General features: G+C 44.5%; 1 protein-coding gene across 3 annotated transcripts in view; it reads left to right on the top strand.

Moving 5' to 3' along the window:
- CHCHD6 (coiled-coil-helix-coiled-coil-helix domain containing 6) overlaps positions 1-20,343 on the top strand; it is a 111,496-nt gene extending 91,153 nt beyond the window's left edge. For all 3 annotated transcript variants that reach the window (XM_042016925.1, XM_042016919.1, XM_042016916.1), the window contains one exon: positions 19,794-20,343. In XM_042016925.1, the coding sequence (XP_041872859.1) occupies positions 19,794-19,817 (24 nt within the window). In that variant the 3' untranslated portion in view covers positions 19,818-20,343. The remainder of the gene's footprint in view (positions 1-19,793) is intronic.
- The last annotated feature ends 1,474 nt before the right edge of the window (positions 20,344-21,817 follow it).

Raw genomic sequence — 21,817 nt, 5'->3', positions numbered from 1 at the left:
GCATTGTGTACACCATGGCTTACATACTGCAATCCTGACTGGCATTATTCTTCCAGTTAGACCTTTCTTGAATAGTAAAGCTACTCATTACAGAGTGTCTTTTTTTCCTGAAAGATCACATATTCACCACATTCTTACCAGAGCAAGGTTATGTGTATGGGAGAGCCCTAGATAACAGCAGTAAAACTACCTGAACTTGCTGCTCTGATTGCAGTATTTGCTGGAGTCATTGGGGCTTGGAGGATTCCTTGGGAAAGCAAACAAACTGCTACAACAATTCTGGCGTGCTCCTGTGTGACCTTGCTTTTGCTACGGTGGGGAACAGTTTCGTACTGTAGAAAGACATAGAAAGAATCTGCCCAAAGTCACTTTCATGTATAACTTAAAGTATTCAGGATTTTACCCTAGGTCCCTCAAGGTAAAAGGCTGCTGTGTTAACCCCAGCTCTTCATCTCTTGCCAAGTCTGGAAATCCGGGTTCTTAAGAGGAGCTGTTACTTGTATGACCTTCATGCGTGAAACAGTTTCTCTTTTAAAATGTGTTTTCCCCTTTATCAGTTATTCATTGAAGAGTCTCTTTGCATCTGTAGAATTTTGAAGGCTAGCTATTATTTTACCATTTTAATTTTCCCAGCTGTTCAAATAATTGTTTTAACCTCTCAGTGCCTGGAAGTGCTTTTCACATCCTGATGGTTTTGCGTTGTATTTCTTTGGTTTCATGGTTTAAATTACTAACAGTTTCCTCCCTATTCCACATGGTTACTCTGTGACTTTCTTCTCTATAGTTTTAAAGTCTGCACTATTCTGAATACCACTGACAGCAAGGCACTTGTGAACTTTCACTCTGGGATACTGGGCTCTCACACCTGTTTTGGGGTTTGGGCTTTTTTGTTGTTGCTCTCCCCTCACTCCCCCTGCCCACCAAAAAAAGAACCTCAGTACTTAAAGATGCCATTAAAACCAGAACAAACTGGTTATTCTGAAAGGTCTTGGCAGTGGCCTCTCTGGAACTGCATTTCACTGTATATAGGGAAGGGGCTTTGACAGACACAACGAAGCCAGCACAGAATACATTGTCTTCATGCAGTTTTACAGGTAGTAAAGTCAAAGCATTTAATATGACAGTGGTTTCTCTGGCCCTGACACAAGGCTGTGACGGCCGAGGACAAGGCAAAGCTTCCCACTGGTGTGGCAGAGGAGGTGGCTGACTGAGCTGAGCACTCAGTTCCAGGGCGGTGTTCCCAGCCCAGGGTGATGCTTGAAGGAGGAGTGATGCATCTTCTGTCCCACCTGGGGCAAAACACTTCCATGTGGGAGCACCTCCAGAGCAGCAGTGTCTCATTTCATAGCTTCACTTTTCTTTTTGATATATATATTTATTTTTATTTTCAATGAGCATTGCTTTCCTTGAGTATGTCTTTAATGGTCTTTAATAGGGACAGAGGTGAAATTTGAAAATAAGTAATTACATTGTGATATTCTGGACATATTGCTGTAGTTTCTCTTGAATGTTCTTCTCACGTGTTCTGAAAGTTGCAAAAGGTGATTTATAATTCATCAAACTAAGCATAAAACATCTGACTGCAAAGCCTATCAATCTGATCCCATCTCTTTCCAGCCCTTTAATTAGGAAAGCCTTGCTGAAAAATTTACCCATCAGCTACTGAGAAATGGTGCATTCCTGGACCCTCAGTATAGATCTTGAGTTATCCAGGTGCCAAAATGCTGTCAGAACTGACAGATCTTAGAAAATACACCCACAGGCAGAACATTATCCATTATACTAGCACTGAGCAGTGGGCAGTAAGGAAAAATCAGCAGAGAATGTGTCTTTATCAACTTTAATTGGCTTTTCCCGTTGATAAAAATCAGTGTATCCGGCAAGGAAGAGAGCCTATCTAGCAGTTTGATTTTTCCATCCCAGAGCTGAAGGGTGCAGTCCATCTTCACTGACGTGTGATGTGCACTTGTCTCAGCACAGCTCCTGGCAGTGCAGTGGAATCCACAGCCCACGGAGAAGGCTGCCAGTCTGTCCTCGGTGAGTGACCATGCTTAAACAACTGTGAAGAATGAATTACTCTGGATAAGTTGGATTTCATCTGTGCTCTAGTTGCTCAAAATTTACTTCAGACAGAGCCAAACTTAGTTAAACTTTTCTTTGCGTGCTGGCTGGTAACTGCTCCTGGAATACAACTGGCTGGGCTGTGAAATCAAGGATCTGGGCAATGGATATGCTGATCAGGAAAGGAAACAACAGCCAAAGGAAGCGGGAACTTTGCCAGAGCTACAGGAAATGCAGAGATTTGGGGGACAGAACAAGCTTCTTTTGAGTTGTTTGGCACTGCAGGTTTACATGTAGCTTTACATCAAAGGCAAAGGAAACAGCAACTGTGTGGATTTCTCCTGGGAAGGCTGTTTTGACACCTTGTTGCAGCATCTTACATTTACTGAACTATGTAAAATGTTTCAGTTCTTCCTTGGTGCTTGTGTCTGTTGCCGTTAGATTTATGACAGTTGTATTAAATAGCCAAGATCATTGCAAATCTATTATTATACTGGGTTTTTTTCCTAATTGATTAATGAGAACTACTGATTCCTTTATTTGTGATTTGCTAAATTCCACAGGTTTTCTGAGAGCAGCTTTATTTTAAGTTTCTATTCTGCTAAGTCAAGCTTCTCTATCTTATTTCTATAAATACTGGGAAACAGAAGTATGCCCACTCACAATAGGCAATTGAGTAAGTGAACTTCATTAGAAAAGTTTATTTTTCACAGTCCCTGGTGGTCTTAAAAACAGCCTGTAAGACCATCACAGGTTTGCAAACATATAAAAACCAGTTTAACCCTTGTGTTTAAAACTTTTAAAAAAACAAATTGTAAATGTTTGTTATTAGGACAAATGAAGGAGCAGTCCTTTGTCCACAGCTTGCTCTGTAGGGAACCGTACTGCCTTTGGCACAGACCACTGTGAGCCGTGATCGTTTGGAACGGATCTGCTGAGCTGTGGCAGAGCAAATCGGTGTTCTGGAAACTCTTGTCACCTCATTGAGTGGGCAGCAGTGAGAAGTGAGGGTGCAGCAGCAGGGCAGGGAATGTGCCGGGGCTCTTTGCTCCAGCACGCCTCCATGCACACTCCAGCTGCAGCGTGGGCCTCCCAGTCACGAGCAGCTTCTGCCCCTGTCGGGGTTGGTGCAGGGCCCGGCACAGTAGGTTCCCTGTCAGGATAAACTCTGGAGCCTGCCCTGTACAAGCTGTAAGAATATGATAGACCTTATGGAAAAATAAGTGTGGATTGTGTGTTTTTTAATTTTTTATTTCTGCTTATCATATGGCTGTGAGAGACACAGCAACTTCTTGTGTTTGGAAGGTTTCTTTAGAAATCAGAAGCAAGTGGGAGGAAGGGATAACAAAGTCTATTCTGTTCCTCTAATTCAATCTGCCTATTTACAAGCCCAACTCGTCAAGTATGTTGTCACTGTTCTTTGCAGCAAGAGGAAGACTGAAGCTGTCTTGGTTTTTGAGACAAAGCTTCAGGAGGAAACACTCCGGCGTGAGTGTCTCCTCCAAAGGGAAAAGAGCCTCCCTTTTTCCTCCATTGGTGAGACAAATGGGTCACAAGAAGTGAAAGTGGGAAAAAGAAACCAAACTGCTTATTAACACACAAACAAAATGGGGTAGAACAGGATTAAAAAAACCCTCAAAAAACAACAAATTGCCGGAGAGGGAACAGACACACGGCTTGGACCAGCCGGGGCCACCCTCATAAGCTCCCCGGACCAGCGAGGAGGGAAGAGAGGCAGTGAGGCAAGGGGAAGGAAAGGGAACAAAGAACAACAAAAAAAACCCCACAGAACCTTTTCCCAGCTAGCTGGAACACAAAGGAAACCCAGAAAAGCAGCACAGCGCTCCTGGCACACTTCTTCCCGAGCCCCAGAGCCCCCGAGCTGCTGGGCCCGGCCATTGAACTGCCCCGCACTCGGGTCCATCCTAAAGGCACAGCATCCTTGGGCATTGAGCAGCAGTTTAAGGAATAAAGTGGCTTCATAACATCACCCCAGGACAGAAACCTTAGAACACTTCTGGAGAATATCTACAAATCCATGTGAATAGCCTAAAACATCATAATTCGTGTGGTTTCCATGGATGCCGGCCATGCTGAGTTAGGGCAGTTGTGGTGTGTTGCTCCAAATGCCACAGCAATTTTACCAGGATGCAGTATTCTTGCCTGCTGGCCCTAGACTCTGGTGGTGTTGCTGTCTCTTGTGCCTGTGTGAAAGAAGGGATTCCTGCATGTGCAGCTTGAGGAGGTGGTAAAGAGTTGTAAGATTTATTATGTACTATAAAATGATAATTCCTTATGAAATGAAACTGCATAAAAAGATAAGGATTTTGACATCTTGTTTTGAGATGGTAAAATGCTTCTTTAGTGGCCTAGAGTTACTAAAGGTGTTGCTGTCCTAGATTTTCAGTGTGTCAGTGCACAGTGTAAATGTGGATGGACAGTGCCTGGCTCTGGCTCTGTGTCAATCATTCCTTAAATGCCTGTTGGCACCTGAGTGACCAGCTCCTCCTGTTTAAAAGCAAGGCTGCATGATTCTTCTCTTTTTCTAAACCATTTGCTCTCTTTAATTGAGCACTGGGAGCCATTGTATGTGTGGTGCTGCAGGATCCTTGTTGTGTAAGGGCATTGATAAATATGTATTGTGTTGTCAAGTGTTTGTAGCTACTCTGCAGGTAGTGGTGGAGGAGTGAGCGGCATACAGTTAAGAGTCCTTGTGTCTCCGGGGTCAGTAAAAACAAGATGGCACAGGGAATTGTGGGAAATGGAGCTAGGCTGGCTGCCTTCAGCATCACCTGCTAATAAACCAGCTATTTATAGATCAGCTGAGGCGTTGTCAACTAGATTGTTAAATTAGTATTTACATACTGGCCTCATTGTCTTTCACTGAAAATCTCATTTGCATTAGTGCTTGGACAGAAGTACAGCTTCCTGTGCTCCAGATACACGAGTGTGTTCGGTCACAGTCTGTGGCTTGCAGTGCGTGTGTGAAACCATTTCTGATAGATTCTTGCCTTGCAAATAAATCCTCTTCTCCCTATAGCATCATTTTCCCATCTTGCTGTGCCTCTCATTTCTTGCAGAAAAGCTCACCTTTGTTCCCAAATGTCCGCAACTCATCATGAGGCTGATCGCGCTAGAGAGAGAGATGAGCAGCATTTCTGCATAGCAATTCCTAGTTAATCTCTGCCTCTCACAGAGAGACTTGAATTGTTGATGGCTTGTGGGTAATTTAATAACTAGCAAACAAATAAGATGTGTAGATTGTAGCAACTTAGCCCAGATGCAAAATCCCCACACATATTTGCATCTGTTTGAAAGAATTCTGTTATAAAGCTTTGCTTTTTTACACTTTAGCACTAGTGAAACAGCATCGAGAGGAGTTGCTGCTCAGTGAAGCTGTGTTGATCACAGCAGGCTGCACACCTGGCTAAGCAGTTTCAATCCTCCGTGCGTGCGTGTGTGTGTCTGTGTGCCTTTCAAAAGGGAAGAGTAATCTACTTGCTAGACATGTGTGTCTCTTGTAGTCCTTGGACGACCTTGAACAGTCATTTAACTTGTGTTTATTTGCCCATCTCTACCTGGGCAGATATTACTTCTGTGGTTTGGAGTGTGGAGATTGAATGGATGTCTCGGATTCGTTATGGATGAAAAGTGTTACTGAAATGTAAGGTATTCATACCGTCTCTTCAGACAGCTGATCAGAGTTCAGATTCACCTTCCTGTCTTGCTGTTTCTTGCTTCAAAGCCATTTGGACACTTGGATTGTGCGGGAAGTCGGAAGGCAGTAATAGCAGGGCTGTGATGCAGACAGGTGTCACAGCCTTCGCTCAGATTCACTTCTTAGCACTCACAGGGCTGTTGATAAGGTGCTGTTATGCTGGTATTGTGTTATTCTTAATCTGTCTTTGGCCTGGAAAGGGTCCATCAGCATCAGTTTCTCTGACACCTCGGCAGGCTCTCTGGGCACCTCATTACTCTTTTCAGGAAGAGAGCATTGCAATCCCGTTACTGCGTCCGCAGAGAGCAGAGCTCACCTGCCTGTGCCAGCCCCGTTACTGTAAGGTGAGAGCTCAGAATGAGGGTTGCAGTTTCTCTCCCCACGTACATGAAGCACATAATATCACAACAATAATACAATATTTTCTGAAACTATTCACCTTTTAGTTGTTCTATTTAAGACAGCAAAGCCTTGATTTCCTCACCTTCAAAGTCTCTCTTCTGTTGGCCCACAGGAGAGGGATTGGGACAGGCCAGCTGTGACCATGGGTTTGGGAAGCCTGGAACCTGGTTCCTTGGTACATCAATTCCAGTGACTTGGCTGTGCTCATTTCACCACTGCCTCTTCCATTTTAACTTCAATCCTTGCTGAAGGCAGTACCTGATTCTTACATTTTCAGATCTACCAGGTTTTTCTGCCTTCTGCTGCTATTCAGGGGAGATGGGGGTTGGGATGTGGTATTCTGCAAAATGTCAAGGTCTCTTCCTGGAGAGCTGACAGCATAGGTGTTTTATATGTACATGGGCTATCGGGATGAGACATTCCTACTCAGAAACATTGGCTGAGACAGACAGACATTCCTCCTGCCACAGAGAGACAGGCTCACTGTTGCCAAGCCTTGAAATATTTGGCATGTTTTCTATTGCCCTAGTTTTGTGGAGTTGTACCTGAAGTTTTACAAGTACATGAGAATTTTAGTTCTGTGTTTTTACTGAAAAAAAGAAAAAGGAAGGAATAAATAAAATGCAATAATCTAACCCTCCTGCCTAGACAGAAGTGGTGTGAGAATGTGACTCAATTGCTTAAAACCAGAAGACAAATGAAATAACCCTGGTGTATTTCTAAACAGTTTCACAAGTAAACCTTGTGGTTTTGTGGGAATTTCTGACTTTCCTCTTGGGTTTTCAATATGTGAGGAGTCTGCAGCAGGGCTTGTTTTCTTGAGTGAAGGGATATTTGCAGCTCTGTAAGGGTTCACACATCTGCAGTGTCCCCTGCAAGCAATAATGAGCTGACCAAAACAATCAGTCTCCCTGAATTAGAAGAGCCCTGCATTTTTCAAATTCTCTTTGCATTCTAATTTGTGCTTTTTCACTTGTTCCAGCTTTCCAGCCTTTCTTGCAAGCAGCAGGATCTTTAATTTCAAGCGGAAGCCAAGATTTCTTGTAAGAATGTGGTTCAGGATAGCGGTGTTTTGACATTTTCGCAGTTATGTCATATATCATCACACCTCCCCGTGAGCCAGCAGCACCGTTTACACAGAGGTGAACGTAATTATTCCCAGAGGTGCCCTGTTAGAGCTTCGGACTCCCTGGCTGGTCTAGAGACCAACTGGCTCTGCAGGTCTGTGTCTGTCTTTCATGGGGCTCACAGAACATGCAGCTGCCCGTGCACTTTCATGGTGGTTCTATAGGCTGGCGCCAAGGCACGTGCTCCTGAAATCACCGATGAATTCAGAGGCACCTGCTCTCACCTCTGCATTGCCTGAGCGGGGGGGACACATGCAGCCAAGCTCCCACAACAGAAAGGTTTCCAATAAAGCTGAAACACAGAGGTATTGTTTGTTCAACCACTGGCAAATGCACAGAGCCATTGTGTGGGTCCTGAAAGCCTGGGCGCTTTATTCTCTGCAGACTGAATGGCAGCCGCGGGTAATAATAACACAAGATTAAAAAAGCCAACATTATAGGGGCATTTACAACCCGCTGAGAGAATGAAATCTCAGCAAGGCTGAGCTGTGTCTCTAGTGATCCTACGTTTTTACTGCTTGATAAGGAAATGATGGGCAGCTCTGGAGAAATGGCCACCACAGAGCAGACAAAGGGGGAGCAGGTTGGCTGTTCGAACGCTGCAGTAAGTAATGGGAAAACTGCAAATCAAGTGACCAGCCTGTCCCTCCCTGTGCTGGCTGAGCTGGGGGGTGTATGTGTGCAAGCACACTGTGTTTCCTTCCCAGGCAGGCATCAGTGGGACCAGGATTGGTTTGCACAGTTCAGAGTCTCGTGCTTGGAGGTCTTTGGTCAGCATCATCCAGGCTGGTGCTTTGGTAGTTGTTAGCAGGTCCACTCAGGAGAATTTACCTGTGAGAAAGAGACTGACTATGGGAAAGAGGTGGTGGAATTAGCTTTCTGCCTGCAGGAGCAGACACTCTTTCTGTCAACTTAAATTTAGGGAGACAGTAAATATGGAGCTTCCTGAATGCAAATTCCAGTTCTAAGTCACAGTAATGACAACTACCTTACACAATTCAAAATCATCTGACACCATCTTACGTGTGGAATTTTGTTATTTTCAAAACAAAGAAACCCCACTCCACCAAAAAAAAACAAAAAAACCTCACCACCAAACAAAACAAACAAAAAAACCCCATGATTTTAAAGGAACAGTTCCTTATCTTAAAAATCAAGTCTTTAATTCAGTGCTGGCTTTAACAATTCTTTAACACAAATCTCTTATAAAGTTCTTTGTAAGGCCCAGTTTCCCCTGTGCACACATAGACGTTGTACTTGGTAAGCCAGAGACAGAGTACCAGCTTGTGGCAAGATCCTCTCAGGATATGCCAGGCTGCAAATAATGATGGCAGATCAAACCAGCCCTAACCTTGCTAGCCTTGAGTATTATCAGCAGGCTAACCCTGACAGTGCTGAGCCGCAGGAATTTGTACCCACCTGTTCAGACAGGTTGTGCAGCTCTCTGCTACTCAGCAGGTTTCTGAGGCAGCATCTTACAGATGTGACCTTGGTCTTTGGCATTAGTGATGCAATGAGTGAAATGGTGGGAGGTATTTTAATGTAACAAAATATGGGTTTTGCTGCATGCCTAGGGCAAGGTGTGGTTTAATAACTGTACTTTTCCTTTCTAAAAACATTCTCATCTGTTCAGGTATCTTGCTTTGCTTGTGCCAGGCAACATGGCATGGAAATTGCTGGGCCCTGGATGCTGTTTCTAGTGTGGGACATTATGGGGATTCAGAAATTCAGACTGTTTCATGGATTCATTTACTTGGATTAATGAATCTGTCTCTGCCTCTGTTTCCCCAAGAGTAATGTGAAGTTACTTACGTCAGACGGATTTATGAGCTTTTTTCTATATTGGCCATTTTGCAGAGAGTGAAATTCAGCTCAGAGGGCTCTGCAGAAGGACAGAGTATTTGAGTTTATTCTCTTCCAATCCTGGTTACAGAAAATTGGCAAATTCCTGTTTAAAGTCTCTTTAAACACAAAGTAGAAGTACTCTTTGATTTTTTTTTTTTGTCCTCTTTCTTTTTTTTTTTTTTCTTTCTCTCTCTTTCCTTCCTTTATGTGTTTTGTTTTTATTTTAAGTGTTGCCTGTCTTAAACTGCAAACTGTTCAGGTTGTGACCTGAAGGCTCCTCTGTGCTGGCACAGATTTGCAGAAGGCAGCTGAGGGCTTGCTTTGTTTCCACAGGTTGCAAGTGTGAGATTAAATGTATGTTAGTGGGAAGGGAGTGTCAAGAGGTGTTGAGTGACAGTAGAAAAGAACGGTCTAGGAGGAGGGAAGAGAGGATGTAGCTAAAACTAAATATGATGCTTGCTTTTTTCCAGAACCTTTACAGGAGAAGCATGAATGTGTTCCCAGTCCACAACTCCCTTGTCTCTTCCCCCCCTCCCTTTCTTTCTGTCTCACCCTCTGGGGCTGCTGTTTTAGGATGAGTTGGTTCCAAATAGACAATACTTTTCAAGCAGATAAACGGACACCTAAGCAGCTGCACTGGTATCTGTCATGAACAGACACGCTGCACAGTGAGGAAAATTACAAGATGGAACTGGCATCATTTGTCATATTATAAAAAAATACAAAGCTCCCCCAACTTGAGCAGTGTCCACAAGACAGTTGAACAGCACACTTAAAAACTACTTTCGTTTCCAGTATCTGAATATGTTTTCAAATGCTAATGTTAAACATTCCACCTTTAGGTCCTCTGTAAAGAATGTGTTTTAGACAGATGAAGGCAGGTCTCTGTCTTGACACAGATGCAGGACTATAAATTTGTAGAGAAGGTGATAGGAGATAATTATTTAGAAGGCTTTTGTGGCTTATTCCAGCATCTGGTATTCTACCAGGGTGTCCTCTGAAGAGGGATAGGGACAGAATGGAGCTAGAGAAATGCTGAGCTTGTTTTTCACTTGGTAAAGGTTTTTAATCTTGGAAGAAAGATTTGGAATTTACACGGGAGGAGACACTGAGAAATTAAGATGCATCTCCCAGTGTTCATCATTCTCCCTTCGTTTGCTCAGATCCATGGTGTTCAGGTTGTAGGGCATTTTATCTGCTGGTCTCTTAATTGCACTGGTTGTGCTGGGTGCCAGTGGGCAGCTGCTCAGAGCAGATCCCTCTTGCCCCGGGACTGACTGTGACAGTGCCATGCTCAGGGCAGCTGAGCTTGCAGCTTCCCACAGCTGCTGCCTGGGTGTGCCTGTGGTTGGGCATCTCCATCTCATCTCACAACCGGACGTCTCCGTGGCCTCCCAATCTGGCACAGCCTCTCCGTTCCGATCCATAGGTCAGGCCCGGCGGGAACACCCAGTGCTCTCCAACCCGGAATGCAGATTCCCTACCCATTGCTTCCCTGCTCCGTGGCTCCTTGATCCCGTCAAAGGGGAGTGGCACAGTGAAATGTTTAGTGTTTCTTGAGTGACTTCTGAAACCTCTGTCCAAGAGGTGTGGCTCAGTCATTTGACTGTCTCGGTTCAGGTCATTAACATTTCAAAAGGGCTGTTAATTCTCTGTCTGGTTGCCTGAACTTGGTAGAAGATTGTCTAATTGGGGCTTGGTGAGGGCCAGCCAACCAGACTTTTCTTCCTTGAGATCTAATCAGATCTTGCAGCTCTTGGGACCAGATATTTCAAGATACTTGAAGATTGGCAAGAGTTAGACATATAATTAATTCTTTACGATCTGATACTCAAATACTGTAAATGCGCAGTCAGCAATAAGCTTCTGGTGTAGAAGAGTTCAGTGCTGAGTCAAACGGGCTGATTCTGCTGAAATAATTTCAGTTTCTGGTTTGTACCTGGGTAGGGGAGAGTAGTCTTCCAAAACAATTTTTTTTTTCCTTTTTTAAATTTTACCTGTAGGTGCCCGTAGTCTTTGGGACGTGTTTCGCAAAAACAGGTAGAAGTCATATCCCACATCTATCTGCAAACAGACCTGAGAATTCCCAGTTTTCTCTTGACTCTATCATTGTTGATTTTTGCCTCTTCAACCAGAAGAAAAGGAGAGCGACATCTACACCCAAGCGGGTGAGATGAATACAGCTATCACACAAATAAAATTACTGGCTGCCGAGTAGCAACAGCTTAATGAAAATGTGAACTGTTAAACAAATAAAGCCAGTCAAGCTCATAATAGTTCTGCATGGAATTTCACTGTATCAGTGAACAAAAATAGAATTAGGCATAGAAAAAGGATATCTGGAGAAGTCTCTGCCTGCCTCTGTTCTTGGTGTATGAAGCCGGACTAGACAGGATTGAGCCATACCTTAAATGTGGACATGATACCCTGACCCAAAGAGGAATTCTCTTTATCCAGAGCAGGAGCCTGCTAAAGCAAGGCAGAGAGGAACAAAATAAAGTACTAGATTTCCTCTGAAGCCTAAATGCAAATTGTGCAGAGGAATGGATCCCTTGAGAACTGAATTTTTGCATTTCTTTAGCATCTTGGTGAATAATTATCATACCTCTGTGTGGTTGGTAAGTGGCATTACTCTTAGGTACAGAAAGGGAAACTGAGATGGGGATTTATTTCAGCTGCTGGAAGAAGTTGGGAGGTGACTGACAATAGAGCCTAGAACTGGCTTACGCCCTCCAGGCAGTGCTGACCCTCCTGGAGTGCACAGGAAAACTGCAGGGTTGAGTAACACTGGCAAGCACCTGGTGAAATCTCCAGTATGAGACTTTAGCAACCAGCATTGAGGTCCCATCTCAGGGGCACAGTGCCATACCTAAGGTGAAATGTTTTCAGCTGTCCTTTGCACTCTACCCAAGGGCTGGACTTCCCTGTGCTTCCATCTTCATGAAAATTTCTGGAGTTAAGACATGCTCATTAGAACTAGTGCAGGTTAGTAATATATTCCAGGATGAGATCTGGAAAGGCAGAATGCAGTATGTGAATCTGGGATCAGCTTCTGAAGAAGCCCTGCAGCCAAGGAGCTGCTATATTTGCCTCCAAACAAAAGTACATTCTCTCTCCCTTGCTTCTCCCATCTGTCTGTGCGTGGCTGTGAACAGTCAGTGAATGGGATGGGATGATCCCTAGGATTTGGGAGGACGACTGGGGTTGCTCCTTCTATCTCCTGTCTCTCTCTTCCTCCACCCGCTCCCTGATGGCATTTCTGCACAAATAAAGCACGTCTCAGCTAGGCTTCATCTTAGGTTGTGTGGAGTCACTGGTGTATTGAAGGTTTTGTGTCTGGGTCACACGGAGCTTTAATGCACTGGGGAATTAGAAATGTTCTAAGAGTTTAAATTCTAAGTGCCTTTATTTTTCTGTGAAATTTCCTTGCACCAGACCTGTATCTTGCTGTCCTGCTGCCTTTATCTAATTTGCTTTCTTGTGTATGTTACTGACATCCAGTGAAGTGTAATTTGTTTGAGAAGTGGCACTTATAACAAGGATCCTGCTAGTAATCCCTGCATTGAATCCCTATATACACAATGTTCCAGGAATAATTAAAGTCACAAACTTCAATCTTGAGGGATGCACAGGGGAAACCTATCCTGAAATGAGGCTTGGCATATCTGATTTTTCTACTTCCAGTGCTTTTCAGCACTCTAGGATTTGCTATTTTTGTTCCAGGACTGAAGTAGATTTAAAAGGAAGTCTGACATCCTGAATTTACACGTCCTAACAACAGTGTTCATCAGTCAGTCTTCTTACCATGTCCTTTCTCTACCCCTTCTCTCTATTAATTTTCCTCAATAGTCTGCAGGGATCATTTGCCAGCCTGATTCAAATTCCTGCACTTCCCTGGCATCTTGTTTTATAACATCTTGCATCATGTACTTTCCATTTCTGTAATCCATTTAATCCAAGATACTGAGATGGCTTTGCAGGTATTTATTGCATTTCTTTCTTCCTCCTGTAAGGAGGTAACAGGTCATTTATACAACTTAATCCAAAGTCTCTTGGCTTCTGGAGTTATTTTTTCCTTTTATTTTCCCACTGATTATTCTGGAGGCTGATAGTAAGAGCAGGAAAGACAGCGTGGAGAAGTTGACAATATTTGTGTCTGTTGTTTCATTACTTTGTGCCCAGAGCATGGCTTGGCAGTTCAGCAGTTAAACCCCTGCAGCCAGTGTCCCCCAGCAATAATGTTACTGTTCCCTCTCCTTAATTTTTGGAAGTGTTGGGCTTAGGGTTTGAAATAATGAAATACTGTTGCATCAGTAAGTGGTTTTCCATTCCTTCTGGCTCTGGAAGCGGATATTCACAGTTGGGTGAAGTTCATTTTAATCCTCACAAAACCAGAGCTGGATTTATACAAGTTGTCATTGTTCTGCTTTAGAAACACTCTTTGCCTTCTGGATCCCTTTATCCCTCCCAGGGGCTAATCCACAAGCTTGCAAAACACTTGGGGTGACTCCAGTTGCAGGATGGAGGGGCGTCCAGTGTTATCTCCTTTTCCTCCTGCATTGCCTTCTACCACTCAGTCCAGAAAGGCACAGTAGTGTTTGGAGCACTTTTTGATGTGTACAGATAGTGGGATGTAATTACCTTTCTCTGAGATACAGTCATTATCCTGGCTGTAAAGAGAGAGGGTCACAGTCCTAATGGGAAATGATTTTAAAGCAATCTTGACCAAATCTAGTGGAGCCATTTCAGAGCACTTAAAACTCAGCCAGTCCTTCATGGCACTTGTGATATGTCCACTTCATGCAGCGAGAGGCATTGGGACTAACACTTGTTGAGGGATGAAGAAAATCCACGATAAACTGCAGCATTGGCTTTGGGCAGACATTGTGTGCTGCCACGGGGGAAAAGCACCGACAGAGCCCGGGCTTGATTATTATTGTTCTTGGTACTGATTTGGAAAAACGCAAGGCTCTCACAGAAGCAATAAGCCAGTAGTCATGAAATCTGCTGCCTTGGGCTGCCTGTGCTACAAGAGCTACCCCTCTGCCCCCAGGCTTGATTCCTGCAGGGGCAAGAGGATTGTTCCCATTTCCCAAGGAGGTAGCTGGGCAGATAGTGACACAGTCTGCATATCAGAGCCAGATCATTGGCAGATGTGCTGTCGGTTTACCTGGGAAGTTCAGGCTTCAAAAATGTTCCGTCTTACAAGGCAAATTTGGTCAGAGGTTGTTTAATAGCAAATACTACTTTGTGTTATAAGATGTTAGAGAAAGACAGGCTTCAACGTGCTTTGGTGTGTGCTGGGGTTGTGCTCAGTAGCAAGGTGAGGAGAAAGATTTCAGCAGAGCTGATGGAAGGTGACAGTCAACAGCTGTAGGTCATATTGAAGGGCTCTGGCAGGTCTGCTGGCATCAGCCTGGGACTAAAAAACAAACACCACTTCACACAAGCGATTTTCTGTATTTCAGTCCTTTACAGAAGCACAATAGCCCAAGCTGTGCAGGTTAGCAAAGCTGTAAGCTGGTACCTGGGAGGGCAAGAATAACTAGTAGTGAAATGCTCTATATCTGATTTTCATCCTTTGAGCTCCTCTGTAATGTTATTGGAAAACAAAAATTGTTTAAATAATGGAACAGGCCTGATGAAATTGTGCAGTGATGCAGAAGGGGTTGAGGAAGGGTTATTTCCTTTCTTTCCATTACTTTTCTCCTCCTGCCTCTCCTTGCCTTCCAAACGTGGGTGGAATCTACATGTCAGGCACTAGCGACATCAGCCTGGCCCGGTGGCTTTTCTTAATGGCAAGAATGAGATTAAATGCAATTAACATCGATTGAGAAAAAACTGCCCTCGGTTTGTATGTGGATTAATTAACAGCCATCCTTTCAGCAGTAGCCCTTTGCCAGAGCCGTGTTTGTTCCTCCTGGCCCTGGTGTTTTCTAGCACATGTCCAAAATCAAAAGCACTGAGCTTGTTCCCCACTGTGATGTCTGGGGTTACTGGCTCAGCAGGGAGATGCAGCCCCCCAACCGGGATGATTTTTTGTGCAGTCTGCTGACTGCAGAGCTGCTCAGTCAGTGGCAAAATATTTCCTGTTAAGCAAGGCTAATGACGGGAGCTCTCTGCAAGTTAGAACAATGATCAGAACAATTGTCTGGAGGAAATCAATGTTATAATGCATGAACAAACAGGTGAGTCTCAGAACAGCTGGAGATTAGTTGTGCTGGTAAATAACTTCGTATTTGGGTGATGCAGAGCAGTGGGGAGGCGTCAAGGCAGAGCAAAGCAAGCAGTGTGTGAGCTGGAGAGGGAGGAGGAAACCAGAAAGTCTGTTTCTGTTCCTTGCACTCTGTTGGTGGGGTATGTAGACCAGGAGACTTCCACGTGAAAGCACTTTCCGGGGTGTTCTGACAATGCGTCTGGTGAGTTTTTTGAAAAGCATCTTTTCTGCTGTCAAGCCAGCTTTGAAGACACCATCTGGGGAAGTAGCCAAGAAGTCACTGGGTGAACTTCTCTGCTTTGCAAAGCCATTAACACCAGTACAGAGAAGAGGGAAAACAAAACTCTCTTCATAGCTTTTTGAATTAATGTTTTTTGTTGCTGCCAGGCATGCTCCTGCCCCTCCTTATTCCAGTCCCAAGGACAGCAACTGTTGGACTCCTGAAGGATGAGAGAGACAGAGAGGCTTTTCTGTGCAATAACTATATGGCACAGAAGTGCTGTGATCCATTAGTCAGCACAGCTGCTCCACAAAATAGCCAATACCCTGAGTGTAACAGAACAAATTGCACATAACCAAAAAATACCTACAGCATACATCAAACCAAAGTGACTCAAATGTCCCTTCCAGCGCTTTGGGGTGCTAATAGCCCTGCAAAAGATGCCTCATCCAGTGTAAAGGCCTTGAACACCCATCTTAGGGCAGGTCAGGATTTTTGTATTTTGTTTGTGCCTCTTTCCACAATAAGTGAGATGAAAAAGTTGTGTGGTCACGTTGCTGAGGTCTGCTGTGTGCCAACAGGTATTTTGGTGTTGAGAGCTGCCTGCACACGGCAGGGAACTAGGAACTATGGAGATTAATTTCTACTTTGTCACTGACACTCCAAATGCACCGAGTCATTTATCATGAGGATCTGCTTTCTGATTTCTTCATAGCTACACAGTGCCCATATGTGTGAGCGCCGTGGTGCGACTGCTTAAAGGGATGTTAGAACAAAGGCAAGGCACATGCTGGAGGAAACTTGCAGGGTTTACCCTGTGAGACTAAAGGCTGGTTAAATAAATATGTCTTAACACAGCTGGGGCTTGGCAAACAGTGTCTCTGGCAAACACTGAGGGAGGAAGTTCTTCAGGGTCTGGCTTTTCGAGGAGGGAGGTTCCTCCGCTGGCTGAGAGCCTCTAGAGAGGCCGAGAGCTGAGGCACAGAGCTGGCTGGCAACTGGGGGAGGTGAAGAGGATGCTGCAGATTCACCAGGCAGCCCCAAACTTCTGAACTGGGATGCAGACTGAGAAAGAAAGAACAGGACAGAGGAACAGGGGCATTAGAAAACCTTGCTGAAACTTGCTCACCCCAGTGCTGGGTACCAAGGCCTCAGCTCTGTTAGAGGACCAGGACCATGTTGGGCATTGACTGGACTTCCTTCTCAGCAGGGGTGAGATTTGTGGAGCAGATCTACTTGCAGAGCTCAGCCCTTTCTCCTCACTCAGCTGGAAAGCTGCTGGCTTTCCCACAGGGGGCTGCAAAGTGGCAGGCTGTGTCAGCTGAGCAGCCCATTTGGACTGCAGTTAGCTCCTGAGCAGGGTCCCACAGTGGTGGAAGAACATGAGTTAGTGGCTTGAAGGTCCCTTTTGCTGTGAGAGGCATGGAAGAAAACAAGTGCTTTATGCTCTCCAGCTGGGCTTGCTGTCAGGACTGAACAGATTGCTATTCCTGTTTGTGCTGATGAGGAATTTGCCTTTGTATGGACAGTTTTCATATGTAGAGGCGCTGGGCTGGAGCTCATCAAGACTGGAACCTGGTCTCTACCTGGATTGTGTTGGCAGTGGCGTTAAAAATAACCTGCCCTCCCTATGCAAAAGGGGCACCGTTCCCTCTCATCAGACTGTGTGTGCCATGCACTCTCCAAGGCTGCTCATCTCCTGACTTCTTGTTCTGCTAAGACTGCAGCAGAGACCAGCTAATGCCAACTGTGGGGTAGTCATTTTATGAGGTGGCACCAAAACTTTTCAGTCTGAGCCTCAACTCCATTAACTTGGGAGTATTGTGTCATGTGAGAACAGTGTTTTCAAACTGCCTGGACTTGTTGCCTATTCCCCTTGTCTGGTGCATGTGCAATGGTAGGAGCATGGAGAAGAGGTAAAGCTTCTCCTTCCCTCTGCTGGCTCCTTCTGCTCAAGGTAAGTGCTGTAGCAACCTGGTAGCATCTTGCAGGGAGGATTCCAGGCTGGAAGAAAATGAAGGGGTGCAAAGTCTGTGCTGGTTGCAGTGGTAGGTGGAGTTAAAATGTGGGCAAAGGGTGAGTTTAGCCTCAGAGATAAGGTGTCCTTCAGCCCATCTGTTCTGGGTCCAGGCTCACTGTGCAAAACATTTTGAGGAAGTTTAGTCATCCAGAGTGAGATGGAACCTGATGTTTTTGCACAAGGAATGTTTGTGAGCCTCCAGCTCAATGCATACATGGTATGTGGGTAGGTTAGACTGGAAAGAATTCATTGGGGCTGTTCTCATTTTCTCCTGAAATAAGTAAAAATATCAGAGTCATAAAATGGTTTAGGCTGGAAGGGATCTTGAAGATCATCTAGTTCCAGCCCCCCTACCATGGGTAGAGACACCTGCAACTAGATGAGGTTGAAATAGGTAGTTATGATTTTGAACATGAAATTGTGTAACTATGATATTCTTTAAAATTGTTTTTAAAAAGAGGTTTCTACTGTCTACCAGAAGGCTTAACCACAGAGTAGCCACAGAAGTGATTTTTCTTTTTTTCACAAAATGTAGCATTCCTGGACACTTTACTGAAGTGTTACAATGTGAATACAGCAAATTACTTCATTGCAAAATTGATCGTGAGTTGTTACTGCTTCACTCATTGCAATTTTGGTGAGTGCTATTGGAGTTTTTAAAGTATATTGCTCTGTGCATAACTTTTAAATCACTAATGATGAGAAAAATTACCAGGGAAATTAGAGTCAGTGGAGTATTATTGATGGTTCATTTGTCAGATTTCTGCATAACCTTTGTCTAAATAATTTGGCGAACAATTTTCTCTTTATTCTGGAGTCCTTTGAAGCTTTTCTAGTTCATTGTTGTCAGAGATGGGGCTGTCTTTGGAGATTCAAGGCCAGCATATTCAGTCTACATTGATCATGTATCAGCCAGTACCAGCCTGCTGTGCAGAAGTAGCCAAAATGACATCCTCACCTTCTGACAGACAGTGCCAAGTGTGCTAGCGTCATTATTTTGTGATGTTTTCCGTTCTGATTCACAATGATCAAAGCACAGCTCCTCTCCTCAGAAAGGCAAATATCTGGAGAGTAGAACTGGGCTCAAATACAGCCCTAATAAAAATGGGCAATGAGATTGTATTCAGTTGTCTCTCTCTAGCTGGCTTTAGCTAGGTCTTTTTAATGTGGATCAGTCCTGTCTGCTCTGCAAAAAGGACCTGCATGTATCCAGAGCATGAGGAGAAAGTAGCCTGTTGATGGGCTTACCCTCTGTGATTCTGCTCTTCCTGTAGCACTGGCACAATGATGCCACTGCTGGTGCAGGAGAGCTGATTGCCCACGTTGTGAAGTGGGATCCAACACTGATATCTCAGATCCTCAGAGGGAGAGGTGTTACAGCTGGTGTCATGTGTGTTCTCATCCAGTGGTGATGGCATTGTTGGTTTGATTTCTTTGACTTTATAGATGCGATAAGATAAAAATAGGAAGAGACCAGAGCAAACTTTGCAGTCTCCATCCTAAAAACGTTGGAAGCTTTCTGACTTATAATAACCCTCTGAAGTTCACAGCTCATATGCACATACCTGCAGGATCTGAGAAGGTACCATTTAGTAGGTTTCTGTGGGGACAAAGCAGACATGATTTTGCTTTGAATTTAAGGAGGTCTTATCAGGATAAAGGCTGTCAGATATGTCAGGAGTTAGGGTGGTCTCTGAGTCCCCATCTTTATTCTTCTCACTTCTCTGGTGCTCTTATGTTGATCCTGTTCCAGGATGAGAGGACTGTGTGTGTGTGTGTGTGTGTGTTTGATGGCAGCTAATCAAAGTGCTCCTGTGTCCTGCTGAGGCAGGACTTAGTGTGAAGCTGCACTTACTCTTGTGACCTCGCTGCTCCAGTGCTTACCTGGAGCCACAGCTGTTCTCTCCCACTGTAGGCCAGTGGATTTACAGTCCTGATTGTTGCAACTGACCGTATGTTCTTCATCACAGAATCAGCCTTGCCTTTGGTATCATGAGTGGCTTTCTTATTTCTACAATCCTCTCCCCTTGAGTATCTTGTGTTTTACAGTAGGTGAAACCTGATGATTTTTCTGTGGGATTTTCACCCTGCCAATGCTACTCTCATTTCTGATGGAAACATTCCTATGTCAACAGCTGCATAACTAGCTTGCCTGCCTTTTTCTTTTTTCTGCTTTTCTCCAGGAGCTGTTTGTTAATTCTGGATAAACGTCATCCGCCAAAGAACAGAGGACAGGGACCACAGATGCCCTTGGAAGCCCCAGCATCCTTCTGGACAGACACTGACCAAAACCGGTGCCTTCTGCCCTCCATGACCCAAGACAATACATCATGATCCCTCTTCTACCTGCCTGCATGTATCAGTCTCGGTGGACGTTCCTGGAGTTGAGAGAAGGGTCCCAGGAGAAGGGGATGCTATAGTTTCTTTTTATTGTTTTGCAATGTAAAGAATTGTGTTGACCCCAGGTGCTTCCAGCACAGCTTGTAGCTTGGGGTCTTGCCCAACATGAGCCTGGTTCACCCAGTTCTAACTTTTGTTTCACCAATCTACATGAGTTTCAAGAGCTGTTGCCTCTGTTTGTTTGCTCTGGAGAAAGGGGTCTGAAGTATTTGGAAGTAACCCTGAGTAGCTTGTTAGGATTAACTGTTCCTAGCATGCTGCCATTGGTTACACCAGCAGGCGCATTCCTTCCCTCCAAGGTTCTCTCCTAAACAATAAAGTGTTTAACAGTCACTGTGTGCTGTGAGATGCTTTCAGTCCCATGAGCTTGTAAACTGCTTTTTTCTGCCCATTGCCGATGCCAACAAAAACTCCAAATGAGTGTGAGGAATAGCAATATTTCAAGTCACAGTTTATAAATCACAAAACTTGTTCGTTTTGGTCCCAGGATGACTGGCTTATTTAAAAGTACTTGGTGCAAAGTCCTGGCTGAAGGGAACTGGTGGTGGGGAATCATACTGGAAGAACCTTTGCCTGCTGGATGCAGAGCCCAAGTTATCTTTCTTTTCACCAGCTCTTGTGTGCAGTTCCTGCTGTGTCTGCCATAAAGCATCATCCCTTTCAGCCTTGTGCTCTACGTTGATCCCTCTCTGTGCTTCCTGAGGAATGGAGGAAGCTGGGTGCATCTGGAATCTTATTCTCCTAGAGGTAGGTGTGGCAGAGTTGCAAAAGGCCTGTCAGCAAACCAGGGGAGCAGGTCTACTTTGGTGACTTGATTCCTTTTCACTGGGTAGAGCTTCTCTGGCAGCATTAGCTGCCTCTGTCCTCTCTGACTGTATCTGACAGGTTTTGAAGAATGTGAACATGGATTTTTGGAGGTCATGTCAGAGTTTAATGCAGTGTTTATGAAAATGGATGAGGGGGGCCGAGAATTGTTTTCTGTGTTATATTCTGCTTCGTCTCTTTTTTCTTTAGACAGCAACTTAGTGCTTTACATCTTCATTAAAGCAACAAAATGCCTTTCCTTCTTATTGAGAGCTGATGCCACAACACTTTTCATCCTCAGAAGCGATGTTTGCTTACCCATGGCTTATCTCTGTTAGTCTCAGATCTTGCAAATATTCCAGCTCTGCATCTTTGTGTAGGTCAGACTTGCTGTCCCCAAGGAGGAAGAGCGAGTTTTCCAAAACAAATTAGGACACTTAGTGCCCTCAGATCTGGTTGGGCTTTTGCTGCTGCTGCCATGCCAGCTTTTGGATCTGCTTGGGATAGCCACAGAACTTCTGACTGCAGGCAGAGATTTAGAGTACCAAGGTCTATCCCTGACTAGGTTTGAAATTATTACTGGTCTGACGAGAAAAGTATGTATTTTGTCTCTTCCTCATTTTCCTCTTGCCCCTATCCAGCATTGCCTTGGCATGAGTAATTTGCATGTCATTATTTCAGCTGCCCTAAACTGGGGGGGACTGTGAAGCCAGGGCTGATTATTTGGCAGCACTGGGCAATTTTCTCTGTTAGGCAACTGTAATACATTTTCATGTTCTTTTATAATGAGCTTTATTTACCAAATTGGCAATTCCTCTGTTGAGAAATAACTGATTACAGCATTCACGGAGTTGCTGTCATCTCAAGATATGCAGGTGTCTGTGGAACATAAACAGATGTGATCATTCAGACAGTGAACTTGATAGAGGGTAGGGGGGAAAAAATCAGCCATAAAATCATAAATGTAACAGCTACAGCTAATGTTGGCCAGGTGCATTGCGGC

The sequence above is a fragment of the Corvus kubaryi genome, unplaced genomic scaffold, assembly GCF_017639235.1.
Source record: "Corvus kubaryi isolate FWS band 111438036 unplaced genomic scaffold, C.kubaryi_AGA036_p1.0 136, whole genome shotgun sequence".
NCBI lineage: Eukaryota > Metazoa > Chordata > Aves > Passeriformes > Corvidae > Corvus > Corvus kubaryi.
This window is presented reverse-complemented; position numbering and strand designations above follow the sequence as displayed.